The sequence below is a fragment of the Chaetodon trifascialis genome, chromosome 2, assembly GCF_039877785.1.
Source record: "Chaetodon trifascialis isolate fChaTrf1 chromosome 2, fChaTrf1.hap1, whole genome shotgun sequence".
Lineage (NCBI taxonomy): Eukaryota > Metazoa > Chordata > Actinopteri > Chaetodontiformes > Chaetodontidae > Chaetodon > Chaetodon trifascialis.
In genome coordinates, this window is record NC_092057.1 from 10,600,514 (window position 1) to 10,621,924 (window position 21,411).

General features: G+C 42.2%; 1 protein-coding gene across 1 annotated transcript; it reads left to right on the top strand.

Moving 5' to 3' along the window:
• Positions 1–304: 304 nt before the first annotated feature.
• Positions 305–20,785, top strand: npepps (aminopeptidase puromycin sensitive). The gene is made up of 23 exons (XM_070972767.1): positions 305–692; positions 3,086–3,170; positions 3,379–3,456; positions 3,604–3,725; positions 6,308–6,415; positions 8,194–8,394; positions 8,672–8,768; positions 8,860–8,893; positions 9,562–9,676; positions 10,107–10,271; positions 10,522–10,626; positions 10,723–10,783; positions 10,875–10,984; positions 11,297–11,360; positions 11,487–11,626; positions 12,741–12,875; positions 14,658–14,877; positions 15,100–15,242; positions 16,243–16,299; positions 16,529–16,636; positions 17,079–17,234; positions 17,441–17,488; positions 18,631–20,785. The coding sequence occupies exons 1-23, from the start codon at positions 390–392 to the stop codon at positions 18,775–18,777; spliced, it is 2,802 nt and encodes a 933-aa protein (XP_070828868.1). The 5' UTR covers positions 305–389; the 3' UTR covers positions 18,778–20,785.
• The last annotated feature ends 626 nt before the right edge of the window (positions 20,786–21,411 follow it).

Here is a 21,411-nt window from a genome sequence, read left to right on the forward strand (position 1 = left end):
GAATCCTCCCCCATCTTATATAACTATAATAATACATACTTTACTTAACACAGGGCTTCAACTGACACTTCATCTTAATTCGGTGCTGACACTTAAACTGACACTACCAATTCTACCACTTCAGCCTCTTTCAGTATTTCTCCTGTTTTAGAGGTTTAAGGTTCAGATGTTAAGTTGCACTAAGAAATTGTAGTATTTTTTTAGTTAATACTTTGTTAAAATAGGAAATTAAAACCGTTTTAGGGCAGAGCCATGTACACACACGTTTGGCACGTACGCTGAAACGTGATGACGTAGGGTGTCTGTAGGTCGACGCTGCTTAACTTTAGTTGTTTGGGCGAGCTACGAGGAGAGAACTGTAGCTGACAGTGCTGAGAGGGTTTCAGTTGATGTTGCTGCTCCTGGGCCGCAGGGTGCCGTTGTCATTCGTACACAGACTCACTACCTGCTGTCCATCCTCACTGTCGAGGCCCGTTTTGGTCAGCTCTGTTCTAATAAAACTCAGAGCGATAACTAGAATTACACACAGCACCGTCTTCGTTAGCGCAGCCGGCCAAAATACAGGAACCATGCCCGAAAGGAGGCCCTTCGTACGGTTACCAACTGACGTTTACCCCGTCAACTATGGCTTATGTCTGAAGCCCGACCTGATCGACTTCACTTTCGAAGGCAAGCTGGAGGCGCTGGTGGAGGTATGTGTACCAGAGCGTCTGGCTTTATACATGGATGGATTTGTCTGTGCATGGCGGGGATCTTGTTATGTAATCTGACCAGCTAACGTTACCAGTAGCTAGCTAATTTGCCGTGTTCGACTGGTAACCATAAATTGTTAGCTCCTAGCCCAGCAGTCGTAACCTAGCTGACGGGACGGTACTTGCAGGTGTTAGCTAATGTTAACGTTAGCCGCCAGTTGCTAACTAGCTAACCGTTTCTGACTTACTCACATTGGCCGAAGAAGACACATGAATGGAAAGAGGGCTGGATGTTTCTGTGACTAGCTGCAAGCTAAATGAAGCTAGCTGGTTCAACTGTCCAGTTCACCAGCAGGAGTCTTGCACTCTCATGTTAGCTTAGCCAGCCGTCTCATACCGTGGACATTAGCCTGCTAACAGCGCTCAGCAATGTGCTTAATGTATTTCGGGAGCAGATTGTTGTTATGCCAGCAACGATAGCATCGTTTAACAGCAGTGCATTACAATAAGTCACTATGAGTTAATCGGATAACGATATTGATTACGGAAGTTGTTAACTAGCCAAGTAGCGCCAAGCTAACGTTCACTAGTGTTTGCTAAATCATGGCAACATCATGTCGCCCCCTCCCACCCTCTGCCTCACTCACTCATTGAGTTCAACTAAGTTACACGTTATGTATAAACAATTTGAAACTGCCCTGATCGTAAAACGACATGTGTTGAGAGAATTTGCATGGGAGCGTGTTTTCCGAGCAGCTCCAGTAAAGGTCGAACTATTATTTGAACAGGCTTTTGGGCAAATTTGAGCAATGGAAACTGTCTTCCAACGTTAGTAAGCTTTTAAGTTATGAATCAGTTGGGTTCCTTATTGCTTGTTGGGAAGCGGGTGTAGATAGTATCTACTGTAACTAACACATAAAAACACATGCCAGCTCGCTTCGCATTTATTTTACCAGATAGCATTTGGGTTTGCAGTGTGTAAATTGCTCTATTGTACGGCCACAGACACCTGTTGGTTGAGCGCCTCACCACCTGTGTCTGGTTGTAAACACTCCCTCGTCACACTTTATCAGGGTAGTCAAGACAGACAGCGTCATTATATATTAATGTGCAAGTATGAGTTTTTCTATGTTTATATAACATTTATATTTATTTCTATTTATTTACTTCATTATAAGTAATACATACTGAATAACAAATTAGCACAAACTGCACCCAACATGAGTAAAATAATATAAATACAAAGCAAATATAATAGTGCAGTTTGCAAATTATAGAAAACAAGGACAAGCAGTAAATCCTTGCCTTGGAGAAGCAGACATTTTTCCTGAAAGATTTACTTGGTGCAAGTCCTTATCAAAAATGTTGATTATTTTTCTAGCGATTATTTGTTTCAGCACTAAACCACTGATGGCACTTGATGGTTTTTTAGAAGTTTGGTTTATTTTTTTAAAGTGTCACAGCAAACACAGGCATTGAGAAAGTATTGTTTTTTGTATTGCTACCAAAACTGGCACCAGTACTGCAATGACACCTAGCACAAGGAATGTATATGGGACATCATGAGTTATTATGCTGAAAGGAACTTTTAAAGCAACACATATTGAACCACATTTAGGCCAACTGTATTTATAAAACATTCAAACCAGTTTTGAATACATTCAAAAGTGCTATCCACGTGTTAATCATTTAAATGTTAGCTGGTAATAAATGAAAATTCCCATTTCAACAAGTATTTAAGGCCTCCTGAAAGTTTTTTAATGCTGTGACAATTCTCCATAGCTTGTTAGTAATACCCTGTTTACCTGCGGTCTGTACAAAGCCTGGGTAAAATACAATGGACCGGAAGAAACTCAAGCAACGTGGCACTTTGCCATTTCCCTGGCATGCTTCATAATTGCTGCCTTTCTGCCGCTGTGTCAGCCTCCAAGTGTCTCAAACAACAGCAGTGTCGAAGCAGCAGTGCCACAAACCGTGAATGTCACTATTACTGCCCTCTTTGAAAACTGCATGGCATCCAAATGCACCACTGTGTTTCGCCTTTAGTAAGTTAGGCAGTCACATCCCCTGTCAGACGCCCCATAGTCTGTCTTCCCTTTGAATCACTTTCTGTCTTTTCTCAAAAATTTATCTGTGACCAGTTTTGCCTCTGTAGGTTTAGCACACAGTTAGTAGATTCATTCCTGCCCAAGCTATCTGACTGTGGTTTGAATTTACCATCAAACACGCATTTGCTCTAATTTACACACTCATTGTCAAGTCCAGGTAATGCTTTCACTGGGGAGTCAGACTTTATTTTAACCTCATCTTTCCCAAAACAGATTGGTGTTTGAAAGTACGGCACAGTAGAGATTATAAGTATAAGTTATGTTGTTTTATGTCAATATTTACAGGTTACACAAGCCACAAATCAGATTGTGATGAACTGTGCTGACATCGACATCATCACAGCGTCCTTTGCGCCACAGGGAGGAGAAGGTGAGGGTCAGACTTTGTCAGCTTTTTTCCCCCAACTTTTATTCTTTATGAATGACATTGTCATACAGGCAAATGCAGTTTGTGGGTATTGTATTTGTTCTCTCCTCATCATGATTTTTGGATTACACCTGTTTTTTTTTTTAAAGTTCAGAATACAAGAAAAGGAAATAGTTCATACTCTGGTAAGCCTCTTTTTTTTCCTTTTTAGAAATTAATGCTACAGGATTTAACTATCAAAATGAGGATGAGAAAGTCACCCTGTCATTTCCTAGCGCTCTACAGAAAGGTAAGTAGGGATTCACTTGGCTCAGCTGTTGGTTGTCTCTGCTTTTTAAACATTTTTCCATCGTCATTGCAGTTGAAGAATAACAAATTTCCCCCTTCGGTCGTGGCTGAATGAACAGTGCAACTCTCTCTGTGCACACCTCCCCAGGCTCCGGCACGTTGAAGATAGACTTTGTTGGGGAACTGAACGACAAAATGAAAGGATTCTATAGAAGTAAATATACAACCTCTGCTGGAGAGATCCGCTACGCTGCAGTCACACAGTTTGAGGTAAGTTGATGGCCTCAGGGGAATGGGATGTTTTCTTTGGGAAAGTTTGTATTGCTTAACCCACTACTTGCCTGTGTTGCAACACAGGAGGGTGTGATGATCATGTGACTCTTGTTGGTATCTAGAATGGTCCTAAAGATGAGGCAATATCATTCTATTTCTTTGCATGTTTTGAAAATGCTAATGTGTGTTGACTTGTGTTTCTGGAAAGTCAAGCCAAAATCAGGTCAGTCTGGTGTTGCTGGCAGGTTTTCACCAGAGGCTCAACCTCTGTCACCTGCAAAACGCACACCTGAGTGCATGAGAGGGTGCACGGGCGCAAATGTGAAACATTGACTTTATTTGGCCTGACTTTCATGTAGTCCATTACTAACTTTAAAAAGTATAGATGGACTTCTCAGGTAGTGGCCTCACTCAGATTTCATGCATTGCTGAATGTTAAAATGGGGTGATTGCTGACTGCTTACCTTACATGCTTAAAAGTCAGGGTATAGGGGCGCCCCTATAGCTCAGCTGGTAGGGTGTGCACCCCATTTATCGAGGCTGTCGGCCCTCTGCAGTGGCCGCAGGCTTGACTCCCGCCTGCAGCTCATTTGCTGCATGTCCTCCCCTCTCTCTGCCCCATTTCCTGTCATGCCTTTAGCTGTCACTGTCATAAAGGCTAAAAAGCCCAGAGAAAAAGAAAAAAAAAGTCAGGATATTGTTGGAGTGTTACATTTCAAGTTGAAGTTAATAACTTCAAAAATAACCTTTCATGTTACATGATTTCTGAACTTTTTGGTTGGTATCATTTCCTTGCCACGTGGTTAAAATGTTTCATGTCCTGGTTCTAGTCTGCATCCGTTTCCAACCACTGAAACACTTTTCTTGTAAAGAATCGCCAGCTGACAACTTGTCCTCAAAATACTTCAACTGCGTAATGCCATTTATTATTTTCATTCCTTTGAGAAAGTGTTTACTGTACAGATAAAACAAGGCATGGAAATGTCTGTTTTTATGCAGACTTAAATACTTGTCAAATAAAGCCATGGGATCTTACTGATGCATAAATGATGAAATCCAGTGTTACCATAAAGTAGTCCAGGTCAGTTCAGTGCAGTAATGCTGACAAAAGCCGGTCAACAGAGGTATGCTTGAAATAAAACAGTTAGTCGGAAGAGTCGCGTCTTGGCAAAAATGTCTGTAGTTGTTTGAAATGACCTGACTTGAAGGCAGAGTGAAAAGTGTGCTCTCATAGCGACACAGTTGTTGTTGTTGTTGTTGTTGTTGTTGTTGTTGTTGTTGTCGTCGTCTCCGAAGTGACAGAGTTAGTTGTGTGAAGAATGAAAACGGAGCTTGAGAGACAAGATCAAACCCAGCCTAATTTGATTCGTTCATAATTACTCACCTGTCAATCGCTCTATGAAGTTGGTTCTGCAGAAGTTACGAGAGTTGTCTGAGATAGCTCTGCCCCTGAATTCTAACTTTGGAAAGGTGTCGTGGTCGTGCCTTTCAGACAATTCAACAGCGAAAGGCACAGAATAATCGCTGACAGTCAATACATTTCTATCACAACATGCGAGCCCTGACCAACGTAAAGGTGACAGGTGCGCTGTTTTGTTTTTTGGAAGAAACAAGTAACAAGGAAGTAAACAGGATAGAAACAAATAACTTGCAGTAAAATAATGTATTATTGGGTTGATTTTGCCTCGAGTAACAAGTAATCTTATTCAGGTTAACTTCCTCACCACAAATTCTGTTTACCTGTCAGCTCACATGTTTCAGTGCACGCTTGGTTTTGAAAAAACAGTTTCAGGCACAGGTGCAGACTGGTAGCTTTGACAAAGTGAAATGAACACTGGTAGAAGCTGTAATGACTTCCAGTGACCGGTCACCAGCGACACCAGTCAGTGGACACCTGTGGTGAGCGAGCTTTTAATGGTTGCTGTTTCAGATGTCCAACTGAGAAAAGGTATTGCTGCCTATGTTCCAAGGTTAGTTAGTAGACAAAATCAGTGGCTCTAGATAATTAATTTAACAGAAATACTACAATTGTAATGCCTTCAGTGTACTGGCTTTAAAAACAGCTTACCTGGCACAGATAAGAATACTTGACTGTGTTGCTGCCTGCTTCTACAACAAAGGGAAGGAGTCTGTGTCACTTTGACTTCTGAAAGGGAAAATAAAACGAGAAACATTCCCAACTTCATGTTTCCATAAATCTCTTTGTGTCGCAATTCAAATCATTTCTCCCCAAAAGTTTAGAAATGAGGTTGGTGCTTCCCTCTGTGTGTTATTCTCTCATAATGTTGCCATGTCATTTTTTTTCCACATTTGTTTTCTTTGTAGGTAAAGTCCGTATGCAAACAGCCTCCTTCTGCAGTCTTCCCTATCTGTATATCTGCGTGCCAATGTGTGTCTCACAGAAAAAAACAAATGTGATCGGACAAGCGAAATGTGATTACAGCAGGTGGAGAATCGTTTAAGATGCATCTCAAGACGCAGTCCAGCTCAGCCTGAATCCGATCACAGTCTGGAATCACCTGGATCGAACACACAGGGTCTCAGTTTGTGTCCTTTGTCTCTCTCTGTCCCACCTCCAGGCAACGGACGCTCGCAGAGCTTTCCCCTGTTGGGATGAGCCAGCTATCAAAGCCACCTTTGACATCGCTCTGATAGTTCCCAAGGACCGAGTAGCCTTGTCAAATATGGTACGTGTCATACGTTCACTCCCCCCTCTGAGAACCTCAAGACCCCCAGACTGCCTGAGTCACTTTCAGCTGCCAAGGTTCTTGTCTGTGTCTGTCTCTCTCTGTGTGTCTGTGTCTGCGTGTGTGTCTCTCTCTCTGTGTCTCTGTCTATGTGTCTCTGCCTGCGTGTGTGTTTCCCCTCCTTTCTCTTCCCTCTCTTTTCATAGCTTACATAATAGAGGGCAGACAGTCACTACATATTCTACCTCTGGCTAATGTTATGTTTAACTACATGTGAAGTGTAACTACTGTACGCATAAATGAGGTTTGTCATTGTAAGAACAATTCTCCTGAAAGCATGTTTTGTGTTTATTACACACTCCGTGTCTGCAGTCATTTTAGATGAAGGCTTTTGCAGCTAAATTGCATCAGAAAACATCATCTGGTTTAGATTATTCCTAACAACACCCCTCCAGGCTAACGCAGTTCATCTGGATGGTGATGATAAAGCTGAATTTGGGTCTTTCTGCTGACTGAGTAAATACGAATGACATGAAAGCAGTCTGTCAGTCAGGTTATGTCCAGTGGTATCAGGTGTTGTATCCTAATAGAAACTTTTCCAGGAGACGGGAACAGCGAACTTTGATTATGGAAGACAAATTACCAAATGTTACAGGCAAATAATCCTAGATAATAATAAAATAATCTAAATTATTGTTGACAAATGATGATTATTACAAACAGTCATGCTCACGGTTGAAGTGAAGATAATGATTAGTTTGGCCAGCAGGACTAAGGTTTCCACACACTGATGCTTGTGCAGCTTCTGACCTTTGGTGTCCACATATCTGCTGAAATTTATTTTCTCAGTGAGTCTACTGTGACCTTTAAAGTCCAGCGCAACACAATACTGCATTGAGCTTGACTGTGCAGGCGTGCACATGCTGTTCAGTGGATACTTTGTGTTAACATGAGGGTTTACACACTGGTACAGGTGGTGAAAGATAATCTACTTCTGTTTTAAGATAGCCATGAGCCAGACCATCATGACTGTTGATACATCAGTGCTAAAGGAGGAGTCTGGAGATATTATCAGGATTTTTCTTTTTGAACCAACAGTGAACATATCTGCTAACATGAATTGTTTGTGTATCAAAGCCTGATACATTTTCTTCCTTTGTGCCATAGAGCTCCATTGTTGTCCAGACACTTTTGAAAACACATCAATGAGCCACGCTGTTGCTCTACATGTTCCTTCATTACCATGAACACACACGCTGCAGTTTATTTTAACTCAGTCCCACACACACCGTCCTGCTGCCGCAAGCACTCACTACAGCACCAAATGTGCCTTAATCCCCCGCTGAAAATAGTCCAAGAAGTTTCCTCCTTTTTGAGTAAGATCTGCTGAAAACTACAAAAAGAAAACTAAAATACATAGTTTCAAGAGGAACTAATGGGCTTAGAGCTGGGAGCCACAGACAAGGTCAAGTAGTCAGACAGTTTTGAGACAGACAGACAGACAAACAAACACATTTTTGGTTTTGGTCTTTTTTGTGAGATTTGTTGACAGTAACAAAAATGTCCTTTTTAATCAATGATTTCAGGTTCTTAATTCCTGATTATTGTAACCTACTGTTTTTTGTTTTAGTGCCACCATTGGGCCAAAGTTTCCATTGGGACTGTTGGGACTTTTGTCTTTGAGCAATGATCTGCTACAGAAGTGTCTCAGCATTGTTGAACGCTCTCTTGTTGTCAGTAATGTGCGAGCCATTTAACTGTATCCCTCCCTTTTCCAGAATGTCATTGATCGAAAGCCATATCCAGATGATGAAAACCTCGTGGAGGTGAAGTTTGCCACCACACCCATCATGTCCACGTACCTTGTAGCTTTTGTCATTGGTGAATATGACTATGTGGAGAGCCAATCATCAGACGGTGTAACGGTACGCGTCTATACACCTGTCGGAAAGGCAGAACAAGGGAAATTTGCACTGGAGGTAAGAATGTTGTTCAAGTGCTTTTCCATTTTGAGACAGCAAAACACAGTTTATCCCATTGGTCACGGCAGTGGACTCACTCCAGGCTCTGCACACAGAGGAAGACAAATGCACAGACAGCAGCCATATTGACCAGTGTTTGTATGATAGCTGATTCCATCCTGAACACTCTCTGATCCTTTGTTTCTTATTTATTGGTCACTTTGTCCTGATGTGTTGACATAAGATGGGACACAGAAGAGCATATATTTTCTAACATTTTTTTTCTCTCTTGCAGGTTGCGACCAAGACCTTACCTTTCTACAAAGACTACTTCAATGTTCCTTATCCTTTGCCTAAAATTGATCTCATAGCGATTGCTGATTTTGCTGCTGGTGAGTAACTGTTAGTTTTTATGTTCAGTAATTTCAGACATTTCCACTCAAAATGTTGCAGTGATGACACGTACTGCTTCCTCCCATTCAGGTGCCATGGAAAACTGGGGCCTTGTTACCTACAGGTAAGCTTTAGTTGCTCTTCATCATCACGACACTCAGCATCAGCATACTTTTAACAAATGAAAGTGGAAAACAAGTAATGCTACTTATTTCATTCACCAACCTTGTCACTGCCATTTAGGCAAACCTTCTGAGGCTCAAATGAGATTTTACTGCTTTTTATATTTTTCATATTATCATATATTTAATGCCTTCTGATTTTGGGGCTGTTGATTTGATGAAACAATGAATTTGAACATGTTTCTTTGGGCTCAGGGAAATTTGGATTAGCATTTTTCACTCTCTGAGATTTTGTAGTGATGATTAATCATCAAATAATTAATGCATGAGGAAAATCACTTTTAGCCACAGTCCCTTAAGTTTCCCCTTTCTTTCTGAAAAGGTCTTGCTGCACTTTTGGTCGACAGCCCTGATGGCTTTTTAATTGCTTTGTGGTTAGCTGGATGTGCCGCCACCTGTTAGCTGTTCAGATGGCATGTGATTAGCATACGGCAGCAGGCTCCATTCATTTATCCATCTACAGCCACCTGCAAGCAGGTTGTCTTAATAAACAGCCCAGCAGCTGTTGTGACCTCTGGCCGGTTGATGGAGGAAAAACCTGCTGGTGTTGAGAGGAAGTGTCGACCTTCATCTGTCTTTGTGTTAACTTCCAGTTTCTGTTGTTTTCTAGGGAGACAGCGCTGCTAATCGACCCGAAGAACTCCTGCTCGTCCTCCAGGCAGTGGGTGGCGCTGGTGGTTGGACATGAACTTGCCCACCAGTGGTTTGGGAACTTGGTCACTATGGTAACCAGCCATATTGTAACTATTGTAACATTGTAACTGCTGTAATAATAACAAAAGCTATAACAGCAATGATACAAAAAGTACATAAAGCAATAACTGAAAGACTGCTTCTAAAGTGTGCTGAAGAAAGGCATGAAATATGGATGAGAAAAACTGATAAACCAGTGAGTGAAGGGACCAGTCAGTCTCTGGGTGTAGGACAGTAAGAACCTACTACTAACCAAAATAGAGACAATGCTGCCAACAAATGGCAACAAAAAAGTGGAGTGGCTTACCTTTGCATCAGGAACACCTGTTTGGTGCCACATTGTCAAATCCAGAAAGCGTTTCCTTTATCAGTTGTAGAACATAAATGTTTGTTGAAATGTTGAAGGACCTGGAGGGCACAGTGTCAGCTTTGTGTGTGTATATATGTGTGGGTTTTTTACAGGAATGGTGGACCCATCTGTGGCTTAATGAAGGATTTGCATCCTGGATTGAGTATCTGTGTGTGGACCACTGTTTCCCAGAGTACGACATCTGGACCCAGTTTGTCTCAGCAGACTACACCCGCGCTCTGGACCTGGACGCGCTGGACAGCAGCCACCCCATAGAGGTGAGCTCTGGACGGATCCACCTTATGAAACTGAAAGCTGCCGGCTCATGTGGTCTGTTAAGAGGAATGTTTTTATCATGGCAACTAGTGACTACGGTCATGATGACTTTACAGGGGTGCATGTCTCATCTTTATAGCTGTTGTTCACAAAGCAGGGAGTTTATAATCTAATGATGTCTGCAAAATGGACACCGCACTCATTGTGCAATGCTTTGGAAGTAATCTCTTAATTCTTTATTCTGTGCTCCAGGTGAATGTTGGCCATCCATCAGAGGTAGATGAAATCTTTGACGCCATCTCCTACAGCAAAGGAGCATCTGTGATCCGCATGTTGCACAACTACATAGGAGACGAGGTGAGTTGTCAAACGCTCTCAGTTGCCTGCAGAGTGGTATTGTTTCCTTTTTTCTATTTTGTACACTATATTTTACCTCTTTCTCCTTCTTTGTAGGACTTTAGGAAAGGAATGAACGCCTACCTCTTGAAGTTCCAACATAAAAATGCTTCGACAGGTAAAGACATATAAAGACATAGAATGTTTTACAGCAGTATTAATCAATTTCATGGATTCCTAATCGTCTGACGCCCGGCTGTCTTCCACAGAGGATCTATGGGACTGTCTGGAACAGGCCAGTGGAAAACCCATCGCTGCAGTGATGGGCTCGTGGACCAAGCAGATGGGCTTTCCCATAATAGTGGTGGACCAGGAACAGGTGAGCTTTCCCGGACACTTACAGCCACAAGACTGAGTGCTTTAAATCAATGTTTGACATTTTGTTTGCAAACTGAGTTGCTTGTGGTCGGGGAGTTTAACAGGCTACTGCAGAGTCTGTTCACAGGTTGATCTTAGAATTCGTCAGACAAAATATATTACACATCAACTTTTATTCTCTGAAGAGACTAAACAGTAAAATACTGAAATACTCCAGCAGAAGTGGAAAAAGTGCTTGTGTCGTGGCGTCTCCTAATGTTGTACCCTGTTCTGTTGATTCTCATACACACACTGACCCTGATGTCATTTATAGCAAGGTGACGACCGCATCCTCAAGATATCTCAGAAGAAGTTCTGTGCCAGTGGACCACATAATGGTGAGTGTTTATGTACATGTACAGTAGTGTTTTCAGGTGTCCTGTGCAACTCGAATCATTTGCACCAGACGCAGCGTTAATGCTCTGGTAGCTTCTCATTGGCTCCTTGACTTGTCTGTTTGACAGGTGAGGACTGCCCCAGCTGGATGGTCCCCATAAGTATTTGTACCAGCGAGGACCCCAAATGCACTAAGCTCAAGGTTCTGCTGGACAGACCCGAGACGACCATCACTCTGAGTGGCGTTAACCCGGACCAGTGGGTCAAGGTGAGGTCGAGGTTTCAGTTTACCTGTACTTTATCCGGGTTGATGATATCACTTGTGATTTTTCGATTCAGTTGTCACCAGCAGGATTGTTGTGGCACTAGTGAAGTAAAACGTGACTTCCTGCCCTGCTGGGATGGAATGAATGTGCCAGATAGTGGGTGATGTTTTCGATGAAAGTGTTTAATATGGATTGGTCGCTTAATGAGGTCTGTATCATGAAAAGACCAAACTGGTGGTTCAGATTGGTGCATCTCTAACTGTTGATAATACAAGTGAGCTTAAAATCCTTCACTGATTTATTGAAATTGAAGTTTAGATATGGATGAATAATTTCCACAGAGGATGTGTTTCTACAGCGTTCAGTCGCCTTTCACTGTTTTTCTACATGGAAAATTCATGTGATTGGCTCTACATGGCTGTATGGCTTTACAAGTCTGTTACATGTGGCCGTATTTGTGAAAATGCTACAGGTGTTCACCTACTTGGCTAAAAGAGGGGCACTTCAGTCAGTTAGGTAATTATTTCTTTTGTTCTGCTGATTTGAGAGTGTGAATTTGTTCTTTGTTTAAATGTGACAAGGATGTGAATGGACTTGTTCGATCTCTCTTGGGTGTCTCTTGCAAATTAGTGCAGCTGTTGATAATGTTGCTGTCTGAGTGAAGATGGAAATAAACGGTGTAAACAAAGGACTGAAAATGGGTTGGGCTCATAAAACTGATGCTCATCTATAAATAATGCCTTGAATCCCCACGTCTCCACTCCTGTTGATCGACTTGTTTGACGTTTCTGTTAGCCACTAAATTATGAGCCAGACCTACGAGGCTCCCATCTGCTGTTTAGAGCTACAGATCTGCAAAAAATAAGAAACTTGAAAGACGCAGTTTCTCTCTTTTTTAATGTTTGTTCAGTTTAAATTCAGACTTGCCAGTGTCTGGGGAAATTTTGCCACTACAACAAGCGCATTGTTGACTAAACCCTCAAGCATTAGCATTAGGATGATGCTGTTTCACTCACTCTAAGCCATGCTGGATAAAAGCACTCAGTCTGAGAGGTAAAAATGATAAAACTACATTTTCCCTGCAGTCTGACCCAGTTGTGTCCCTGCTGTTTACAGATCAACCCCGGCACTGTGGGCTTCTATCGCATCCAGTACAGCTCGTCCATGCTGGAGAGTCTGCTCCCGGGCGTCCGAGACCTCAGCCTGCAGCCTGTGGACCGACTCGGCCTGCAGAACGACCTCTTTTCCCTGGTGAAACTCACACACGCACACGCAGCACTACTGCTGGGTGATAAAACAATAATAAACCTTTCCTCTCTTTTTTTTTTTTTCTTCGTTTTTAAATGTAATCAGCTACAAGTATTCAGACACCTCAAAAGGCTTATTGCTTGTGAGGACTAAATGAAATCTACTCCCATAAAGTCCAAACAAATGCAGGGTGGTGCAGAGCAGGAAGAGGAAAAAGGAAAAGTGAGGAATGATGTGGCAAGGAAGGAAGGAAGTCAAACAAGTGAAAATTCAACTTAAGTTGCTGAAGTTGTTGATAGACAAATGGTCCTAATATTAATGGTTTTACCTTTTACCAAACTTTTCAGACTCTTGGAAACATTTTGGGAGGAAGTCTACCATTGTAATAAAAGCAGCAAAGAACCCAGATATTTGTTTGATAAACATGCGTTGTCTATATACACCCTGGGAGAAACTGTTGGAAACTCTGGAAACTTTGTCAAGTCAGAAAGTTAAATAATAGCAAATTGGTTTACAACACTAACAATCGCTTGTATTTCTTTCTTGTTCTCTTTAGCTGCTGTCTTTTTGAATTATATACTCTGACCAAAGATTTTTATGATATAGCACATGACTGGTCTCAGAATAATGAGCTCTTAACAGAAATGACACGTCATGTTCCATACTGGTATTTCATGCTGTGAACATTTTTCTCATAATAACGTTTTCAGTCGTGCAGCATGACACAGCCCACAGTGGCCTTCGTGTCTTGTCTTTTATGGGAATCTCTTTTGGAAGTAATATCATACAACTGCTTTGACAGACCTGAATGCAGGTCATTTTTCCTTCCGGTTTGTGTGTTTGGCAACTAAAGGCTGATGGTGAATGTGAAACTGTAACAGATGAAACATTGACCAACCCTTCAGTCATCCTCTGGGTTCCTCCCCCTTCAGCCGTTGCAGTGAGTCAGCACGATGATGAAGTTTTAGGATTTCATGTAACACCTTCCTGCTCTGCTGTTTCTTCTTATGCAAACTCTGTTTAAGATGAAATGGGAATTCTCTACAAAGACAGTTTAATCAGATGTTGATCTACAAACAGCAGCAGTGTTCAGGCCAGATAACATCTTCTTCATAAATCTTTCTTTATTGAATTTCAGACGTTTTGATATTTTTACACAGAACAGCGGGACTGATTGGTTGTCGCTACGTTAAACTGAAAGTAGTTTCTCTTATCATGGATGTTTACTGGTGCATGAGGACAAGCAGTCAGTATTAAAGTTAAAATGAGTTCTTGTGAGTGTGTTAATACTCAGCTGTCAGTTGGCAAAAACGTTTTGTTCAGTCTCACGTTGCTTCAGTTTTAGCTTCATCATCGCAGAAAACATCCTGTAGCTCTGACGTCGGCCTGACCACGAGACTAAGACTGACACAGTCAGGACATGTCTTTTGTGTGAGACATTTCAGTGACACACAGTCAGGTCACGGGAAGGTTACCGTCATATTGAAATCCAAAGCAAGAAGTCACAAAATCTAACTGCTGATTAATACATGATTTGACATTTCTTTTATTTTAGAGCAAATCATGTTATTCCCAACAGGACAATGCATATTTTGTCTGTGACTGATTCACTAACAGCAGGTTTCAGCCAATAATTGAGTTTGTTGAGCAGCTTTTCCTCAACCTTTTTTGACTTCAAATGTGACACAAGAGCCAACTCAGTACACCCTAAAAACTGTTCTTCAGTTCAGTTTACAGAATCAGAATCAGGGAAATGCATTTCTGAACTTCGTTTTTTGGCTTCAGTCTCGTGCAGGCATGATCAGCACAGTGGAGGTGCTGAAGCTGATGGAGGCGTTCGTCAACGAGCCCAACTACACAGTGTGGAGCGACCTCAGCTGCAACCTGGGAGTGTTGTCCTCGCTGCTGTCCCACACTGACTTCCACGAGGAGATCCAGGAGTTCATCCGGGACCTCTTCACCCCCATCGGCCTGGAGCTCGGTTGGGACAGCAAACCAGGAGAAGGTGAGGAGGAGCTGCAGAAACATGCTCCACCAATGACTGTCCTCATAAAACCTCACACATGCGCCACATGTGTGTAAATTTCACCAGCACAGAATTGGATATCTGACACTGATCGGCTGGTCAGACTGCAAACTGACCTGAATGTCCTCTTGAAGATTGAAGTTATTGTCTGCTTCGTCGAGAGAAAGACAATAACTTGAGCGTGATACTGTTGTCCTGCAGGTCACCTGGACGCCCTGTTGAGAGGTCTGGTTCTGGGGAAGCTGGGGAAGGCGGGACACAAACCCACACTGGAAGAGGCCCGACGGAGATTCAGGGACCACGTGGAGGGCAAGCAGGTCCTGCCTGCGGACCTCAGGAGCCCGGTAAGCAAGATCACAAGTGTTTTGTACAGCTGTTTTTCTGAAGCATGTTCTCAAACAGCCGTCAAACTCGCACGTTCTGGTTTGTCATAAAAACAAGATGATTGTATTCTCTTCAACATCGGATTTGTAAACTGACACTGTCTCGTTTTTTCTGATTGTGAATTTGCTGTTTGATCCTGAACAGCATGCCAAACCAACAGGCAGCGAATTAACCATAAAGTCAAGTTGGCCAAAAAGCTTTTACTGGGAGGCTACCTGCCTGGTCAGGTCTTGTTTAAAACCAGCGACGTTGGTGGCAGTGTTTAAGTCGCCACAGTGTTGGATTATACAGCAGTGACCTCTGGAGCCCATTTTGACACCTTTGTTTCTCAATACAAGTGAAAGAGTAACTGAGCATTTATGAGTAAACATATAAAAAGTCCTTTTAGCACCAGCACTGTTTTATCCACAGCGGGCACTGCACGACATCTCTTGATGTAAACAAAGGAGAGATCAGTGCTCTCTTTTCTCTGTCAGCTTTGCAAGCGAGTTTGTGAATATCTTCACACTGAGAGCTTTTCAAAAATCACTTGAAACACAGTTTGTGTGGGAAAAGGCCAAAATGCCTTTTCCACACAAACACGTGTGTGCGTGTGGAGTAGGCTGATAGGCGACATTATCTAGGTTATCAGCTGCTGTGGTGAACATGGAGTGAGCTGGCTGATAGTTTCAGCCCCACCTGTGACAGTGTGACAGTTAAAAAAGATTATTCTATACCAGGACAACAACAGCAGCGTACCATGATGCACGTCACATGCAGCCGTGCTTTATACTGGTTATGTCCAGCCAGCAGCATCTCAATTCTACTTCTTGTTTTTGAATGATTACATTTCCTTTGAGAAGGAGACACATCATTAGGCGATATTGATCAGAAAAAATAGGGATGGACCAGAAACCATAACATCTAACAATACAAAGGACCATGTTGGAGGATCATTTTCACTGTGTGTGTTATTTTCAGGTGTATTTAACAGTGCTGAAGCATGGAGACAGTGCCACATTGGACACGATGCTGAAGGTAAGACTGCAGCTAGCACCGTCAGGGACAGTTCCACTCACAGATTACTTTAATCTGAGTGAGTAACCTTTACCAATATCACCCTAAAAGAACTGAGAATTTTCCTAGTATTTTATTTATTCTGTCGGATTATTCTGCTCTTCTTTCACTCATTCTCCCTGTGGTTCTCTCTCAACTTTGTTCTCTCTCCACTCTTTTTTCCTTTCTCTTGTGTCTCTTGGCCCATTAGCTCCACAAACAAGCAGACATGCAGGAGGAGAAGAACCGTATCGAGCGAGTGCTGGGCGCCATCTCTGCCCCCGACCTCATCCAGAAAGTCCTTAACTTCGCCCTCTCGGTACACATGACCACGTTTACTGCATGTTGCCAAATGTTGGTTTTGATCCGGGTGACAGGAAATGAAGGTGTCATTTGTTGTACAGTTCGATTTTGAACCAGCATGCATGTCATGGAGGACAGTCAGACCCAGTTTCTGCTGTTAGTTTATTTATTTGGACCCAGCTTCAGTTTATTTTTCCCTGCTTTTGTGCTGAGTGATAGTAGTAGATTGTGTTGTATAATTCACTGGAGGAAACGAATGAGGCCTCCAAGTAGAAAAGTACAGTAAGTTAAATGTCTGTGACTCATTCAGCAGTAGATAAGCAGAGAGTTTCAAGCCTTTTGCTTTTTGGTCCAGTGTCCACGTTGGTTGACGGGAGGCATTTCCCAGTGATCCGGGAGATGCTGATCTGAACAAACCTCACCACAGCTAACCTCCCTCTGGGTCTTCTCCCTGACAGGAAGAGGTTCGTCCCCAGGACACGGTGTCAGTAATCGGGGGCGTGGCAGGAAGCAGTAAACAAGGCCGGAAAGCTGCCTGGAAGTTTGTCAAGGACAACTGGGAGGAGCTTTACAATCGTTACCAGGGCGGCTTCCTCATATCACGGCTTATCAAGGTAAAAAACACTCCTGCTGCTTCTGCCTCACACAGAACGTAATGCCACGTGGTAATGTCAGTTTATTTTCCACTGCCGCCTCCAACACGTTTATTCTGCTCGGTGAATTATCATCTTTTAAGTTGCGAGGCAGTCGGACTTGAGCATGAACTTCAGTGTCTTGTGTGCTTTTGTTCACATGTTCTTTCCCATTCATGTCTTTGCAGCTCACAGTTGATGGATTTGCTATTGACAAAATGGCTGCTGAAGTGAAGGTGAGAGCTTCACCGAACTCCTCTCCTCTTATTCTGCACTTTCATTTCTTGTTTTTGAAGGAAATTGTTTTGTTTTAGAGAAGAAAGAAAAGTTAATTGAATATTTTGCCAATTGCCAAATGTAAATCATTCAGTCTTCTTTTCTTTGAAGCAGATTTCAATGGAAACTGTTCAAGGTTTAGGTTAGGTTTAAATCAGATTAATTATGTTGGGAATCATGGGTACATTTTAGCAAAACTCTTTCCAACTACTTTCACCACTAGGGGGCAGAATGACCTCACAATGAATGTCATTTAACCAGATACAAGTTTAACATTATTATTGTTATTATTATTATTTGGTTGCTTGCCTTTTCATTTGTTTGTTGACAGTAGGGAGAAATCACCATTGTAAGAGTTAAATGTTGCTTCATGATATACTTTGTCCACCACTGCTTAAAGTTACTGTCATGACACACAATGAAGAGGTTTGGGTGGAATCCAACCATGGATGTGGAGGTTTTGTGTGATATTTGTCTTAATCATCATCACTCAAAGCATCAGTCACACTCTGATCATCTGTTTGTCTGAAATTCGGTATTTGCCCTTTGAGTATGATTTAATATTACCAACGACAGTTTATAAAAATACCACTTCTCTGTCTTTCCTAACCTTAATGTGGCTCTGCATTTGGGATTTTGCTTTTCAGATTACAGTACAGATATTTAAGGGATGAAATCTTCCATAGTTTTTTCATTCAGTACGTCTGTTTGTACACGACATGTTTGGGGAAAATGACCTTATTTTAAAGGATGAGCAGAGAAAAGCCCTTTTGTTACAGAGTTTTTCACGTTATGTTTGCCGTTTAATTTTAAAATCAGACCCTCACACAGCAGCTTTAGTTACCTGTCTGTCTTCTCTGACATTATAACATTTGTCAAGACTGGAAGTTGATTTTTGGCCTTAGCAACAGCAGTTGGCAACGCTCACATCGGGCTTCATTTAGTAGCTGCTCTGGAGCTTTCAATCACATCACACATAGGGATTTGTAGGTGTTCAAATTTCCATCTTTATGAGCAAGTTACAGGACTTTTAATGAACACCTGAGAGAGAGATTGACACCCTCTCTTAAATTGGTCTGTCTGGGTGTTTCTGTCCCTGCAGAGTTTCTTTGAGAGTCACCCGGCGCCGGCGGCTGAGCGTACGGTGCAGCAGTGCTGTGAGAACATCCTCCTCAACGCCGCCTGGCTGAAGCGCGACGCAGACGACATCCACCAGTATTTACTGCAGCGCAAAGCGCCCCCCGTCTGAGCCTCCGCCCACTCCGCCTCCTCCAGCCCCCTCCCCCTCCCTCCAGCGCGGACCTCCCAGCATCATAGCTGCCTCGGCCCCCCCTCAATACAGACCAGAGCGGGAGACCAGAGCGTACTTACAGCAGGCTTCATTTCTCTAAAGAAACTGTATGAAACAAGAAGGCAACGCCAAGAATTTAACAAAGTGTTGGAAACACAGACTCTTTCTACGTTAACAAAGCAAATCCATTTTAGTCAGACCAGGAATGTAGTTTTACCCCCATTCTGCCCACGAGCAGACGACACATCCGCCAGCCAACAAGTAATGTTCTAAAGCCGGTGCTCAGCGAAGTCGCGCGAACATCACGTCCCTCGAAATGATCGCTAACCCTGCTGACACACTCTGCACCTGCCCTGTATGCACACCCTCATCCATCTCTGCGTCGTCGCTGAGAAAACTGTGAATCCCCCTCCCCCTTACCCCCTCCTCCCCCGTTTTTTTCCTGCTGCCACTCATTTTGAATGCATGAAGTGTGATTTTCTGCATTTGCTGCTTTGTTTACTTCTGTTTGTTTTCTGTACAAACAAATTATTTGCTGTTTTGATTAATTTTTTTCCACTCTCAGTTAGTGTTCACACCTTCTCCCTCATCCCCCTCTTTCGGGCGTTGTGATTGGGTGAAAGCAGAAGGCACCTGGGCAGAATGGGGATAAAACAGTAGTGTGTGTTGTAGTTTCCAACAGCACTGATTCTCCATTGCTAATAAACGGTTAGGACGAGGCAAGCAGCGCTAGCATGGTACTACATTGTAAACTGTATAATGCAAGCATTTTTTGCGGACGATGTTCCTTTTAAAAGAATTAAATGGAAAAGTTCATGGTTACCTGTTTCCATCCCACCTCCCACAATTCCCCTCGAGCTCTGTCAGGTCAGAGTTTGTATAGTTTGAATCAACAAGCATATTTAAACTCCCCTGTTTCTTTATCTGCCACCCTCAAAGAAATGAAGATATTGGCGTGTTTTATAAGACACCAGATGCAGTGATTTATTTAAATGTCGAGATAATCTTATATTCTGAGGAGATTGAGAGAAAAAAAAGATCACAACACTACTTTTCGGGGCCTTTTCATTCTGAAGTAACATCGAGAAACGCCTCTTGATAGGGTTGAGAGTCTGGCGAGGCCCGGTCTGGACTTTGTGGACGTGACAGATCGACTTGACTCCGCTGTCAAACTTGGAAGCCTTAAATTGGTCGACTGGTTTGCAGTAAATATTTAACACTGAAGTGGTGATAATAGGTGACTTCCACATAACGTCAAATGTATCTAATGTGACAGATTATGCAGACTTGTTGAACGAGTATATCTATATAGAATTTACAATTTGATGTGGTTTTTGAAAACATACCGATCAAGTCATCCGACCTGTTGTCAAGACTCTTCCCCCCTCCTGGAACATTTGTTGTTGTTTTTTTTCCAGTTTGTTTTTGTTTGTTTTTTTGTTTAAAAACTACAGTTGGTGTTCATTAAAGTGAAAAAGGATTATAAAAACAAATGATGTGAAATTAGTACAAGTTGATTTTAATGAGTGAGGTGTGAGTGTGCATGAAACAGGTTTGTAATTTATTTTGTATGATCTCACACGTGAACAGGTGAGGAGATGATCATATTGGATTACAAATGGTTAAAACAGCACTGAAACTGATGAATAATGTGTGTATATAACAGCTGAATCGCACCTAAAGAGAATAAAATTGGTTACAGATCGACGTAGATGATCGCAGAGAGAAAATTCAAATGTCTTCACGTTTTGGTTTCATAGTGTCTGTAGAAATCTTCCAGGCAGCATTTGGCTTTGACTTTGTGTTGTGCAGAGACATTCAATGTTTTCTTGTCTTTTTCTAATGAATCTGAATTTAGTTCAACATGTGGGATGTCTTTGTGGTTCTGTCAGGAAGGACAGCTTTGACTTCAGCGATGCCAAGGCAAACGTAAATATGCAGTCTAATAAAGTAACACTTGATGATACAGTATCTGTCACGATAAGACATTTCTCAGGTCTGTCAATGCTCTTGTCTAAAACTAGTGTTTCCAAATCCTTCTCATCTGGTTTCCCTCCGCTCAACTGCAGTGAAGAGCACAAATGGGAGTTGTTTGGTGTTCTGGGTGCTCAGAATGAAATTCAGTTACCAAAGAGGGTCTCAGGGTCTGTGTAGCAGTTAACGTGGTAATTCAATAAATTGCAAATGTTTTAGGTAGTATGCACCATTAAAGTGCAATTAAAAACTAAAATGGTTATGGCCCTGTAGTTGCAGCTGTTCTTTTAAAATGATTTTTGGGGGTTGTTGGTTAAGAAATAAGGAACAGCATTGCTCTGCAGCTTATACATGTTTGCTTAATCTTGAAGCCTGAGGGCCATGCGACAGAATCCATTTTTTATTTATTTGGGCCAGTTTTGCCTTTGTCTTTCATAAGAGGCAGTAGACAGTTGTCAGTAAATATGACAAAAATCGGGATGACATTAAAGAGGCATTCTTGTCCAAACCTGAACCAGGGAAGTTACAATGACATGGTGTGTGATTGCCAAAAAGTGTACTTAAACTACCTTTTAATACTGTTTTCAGTTGATGTTCTGCTTACATGCTGCATATTCT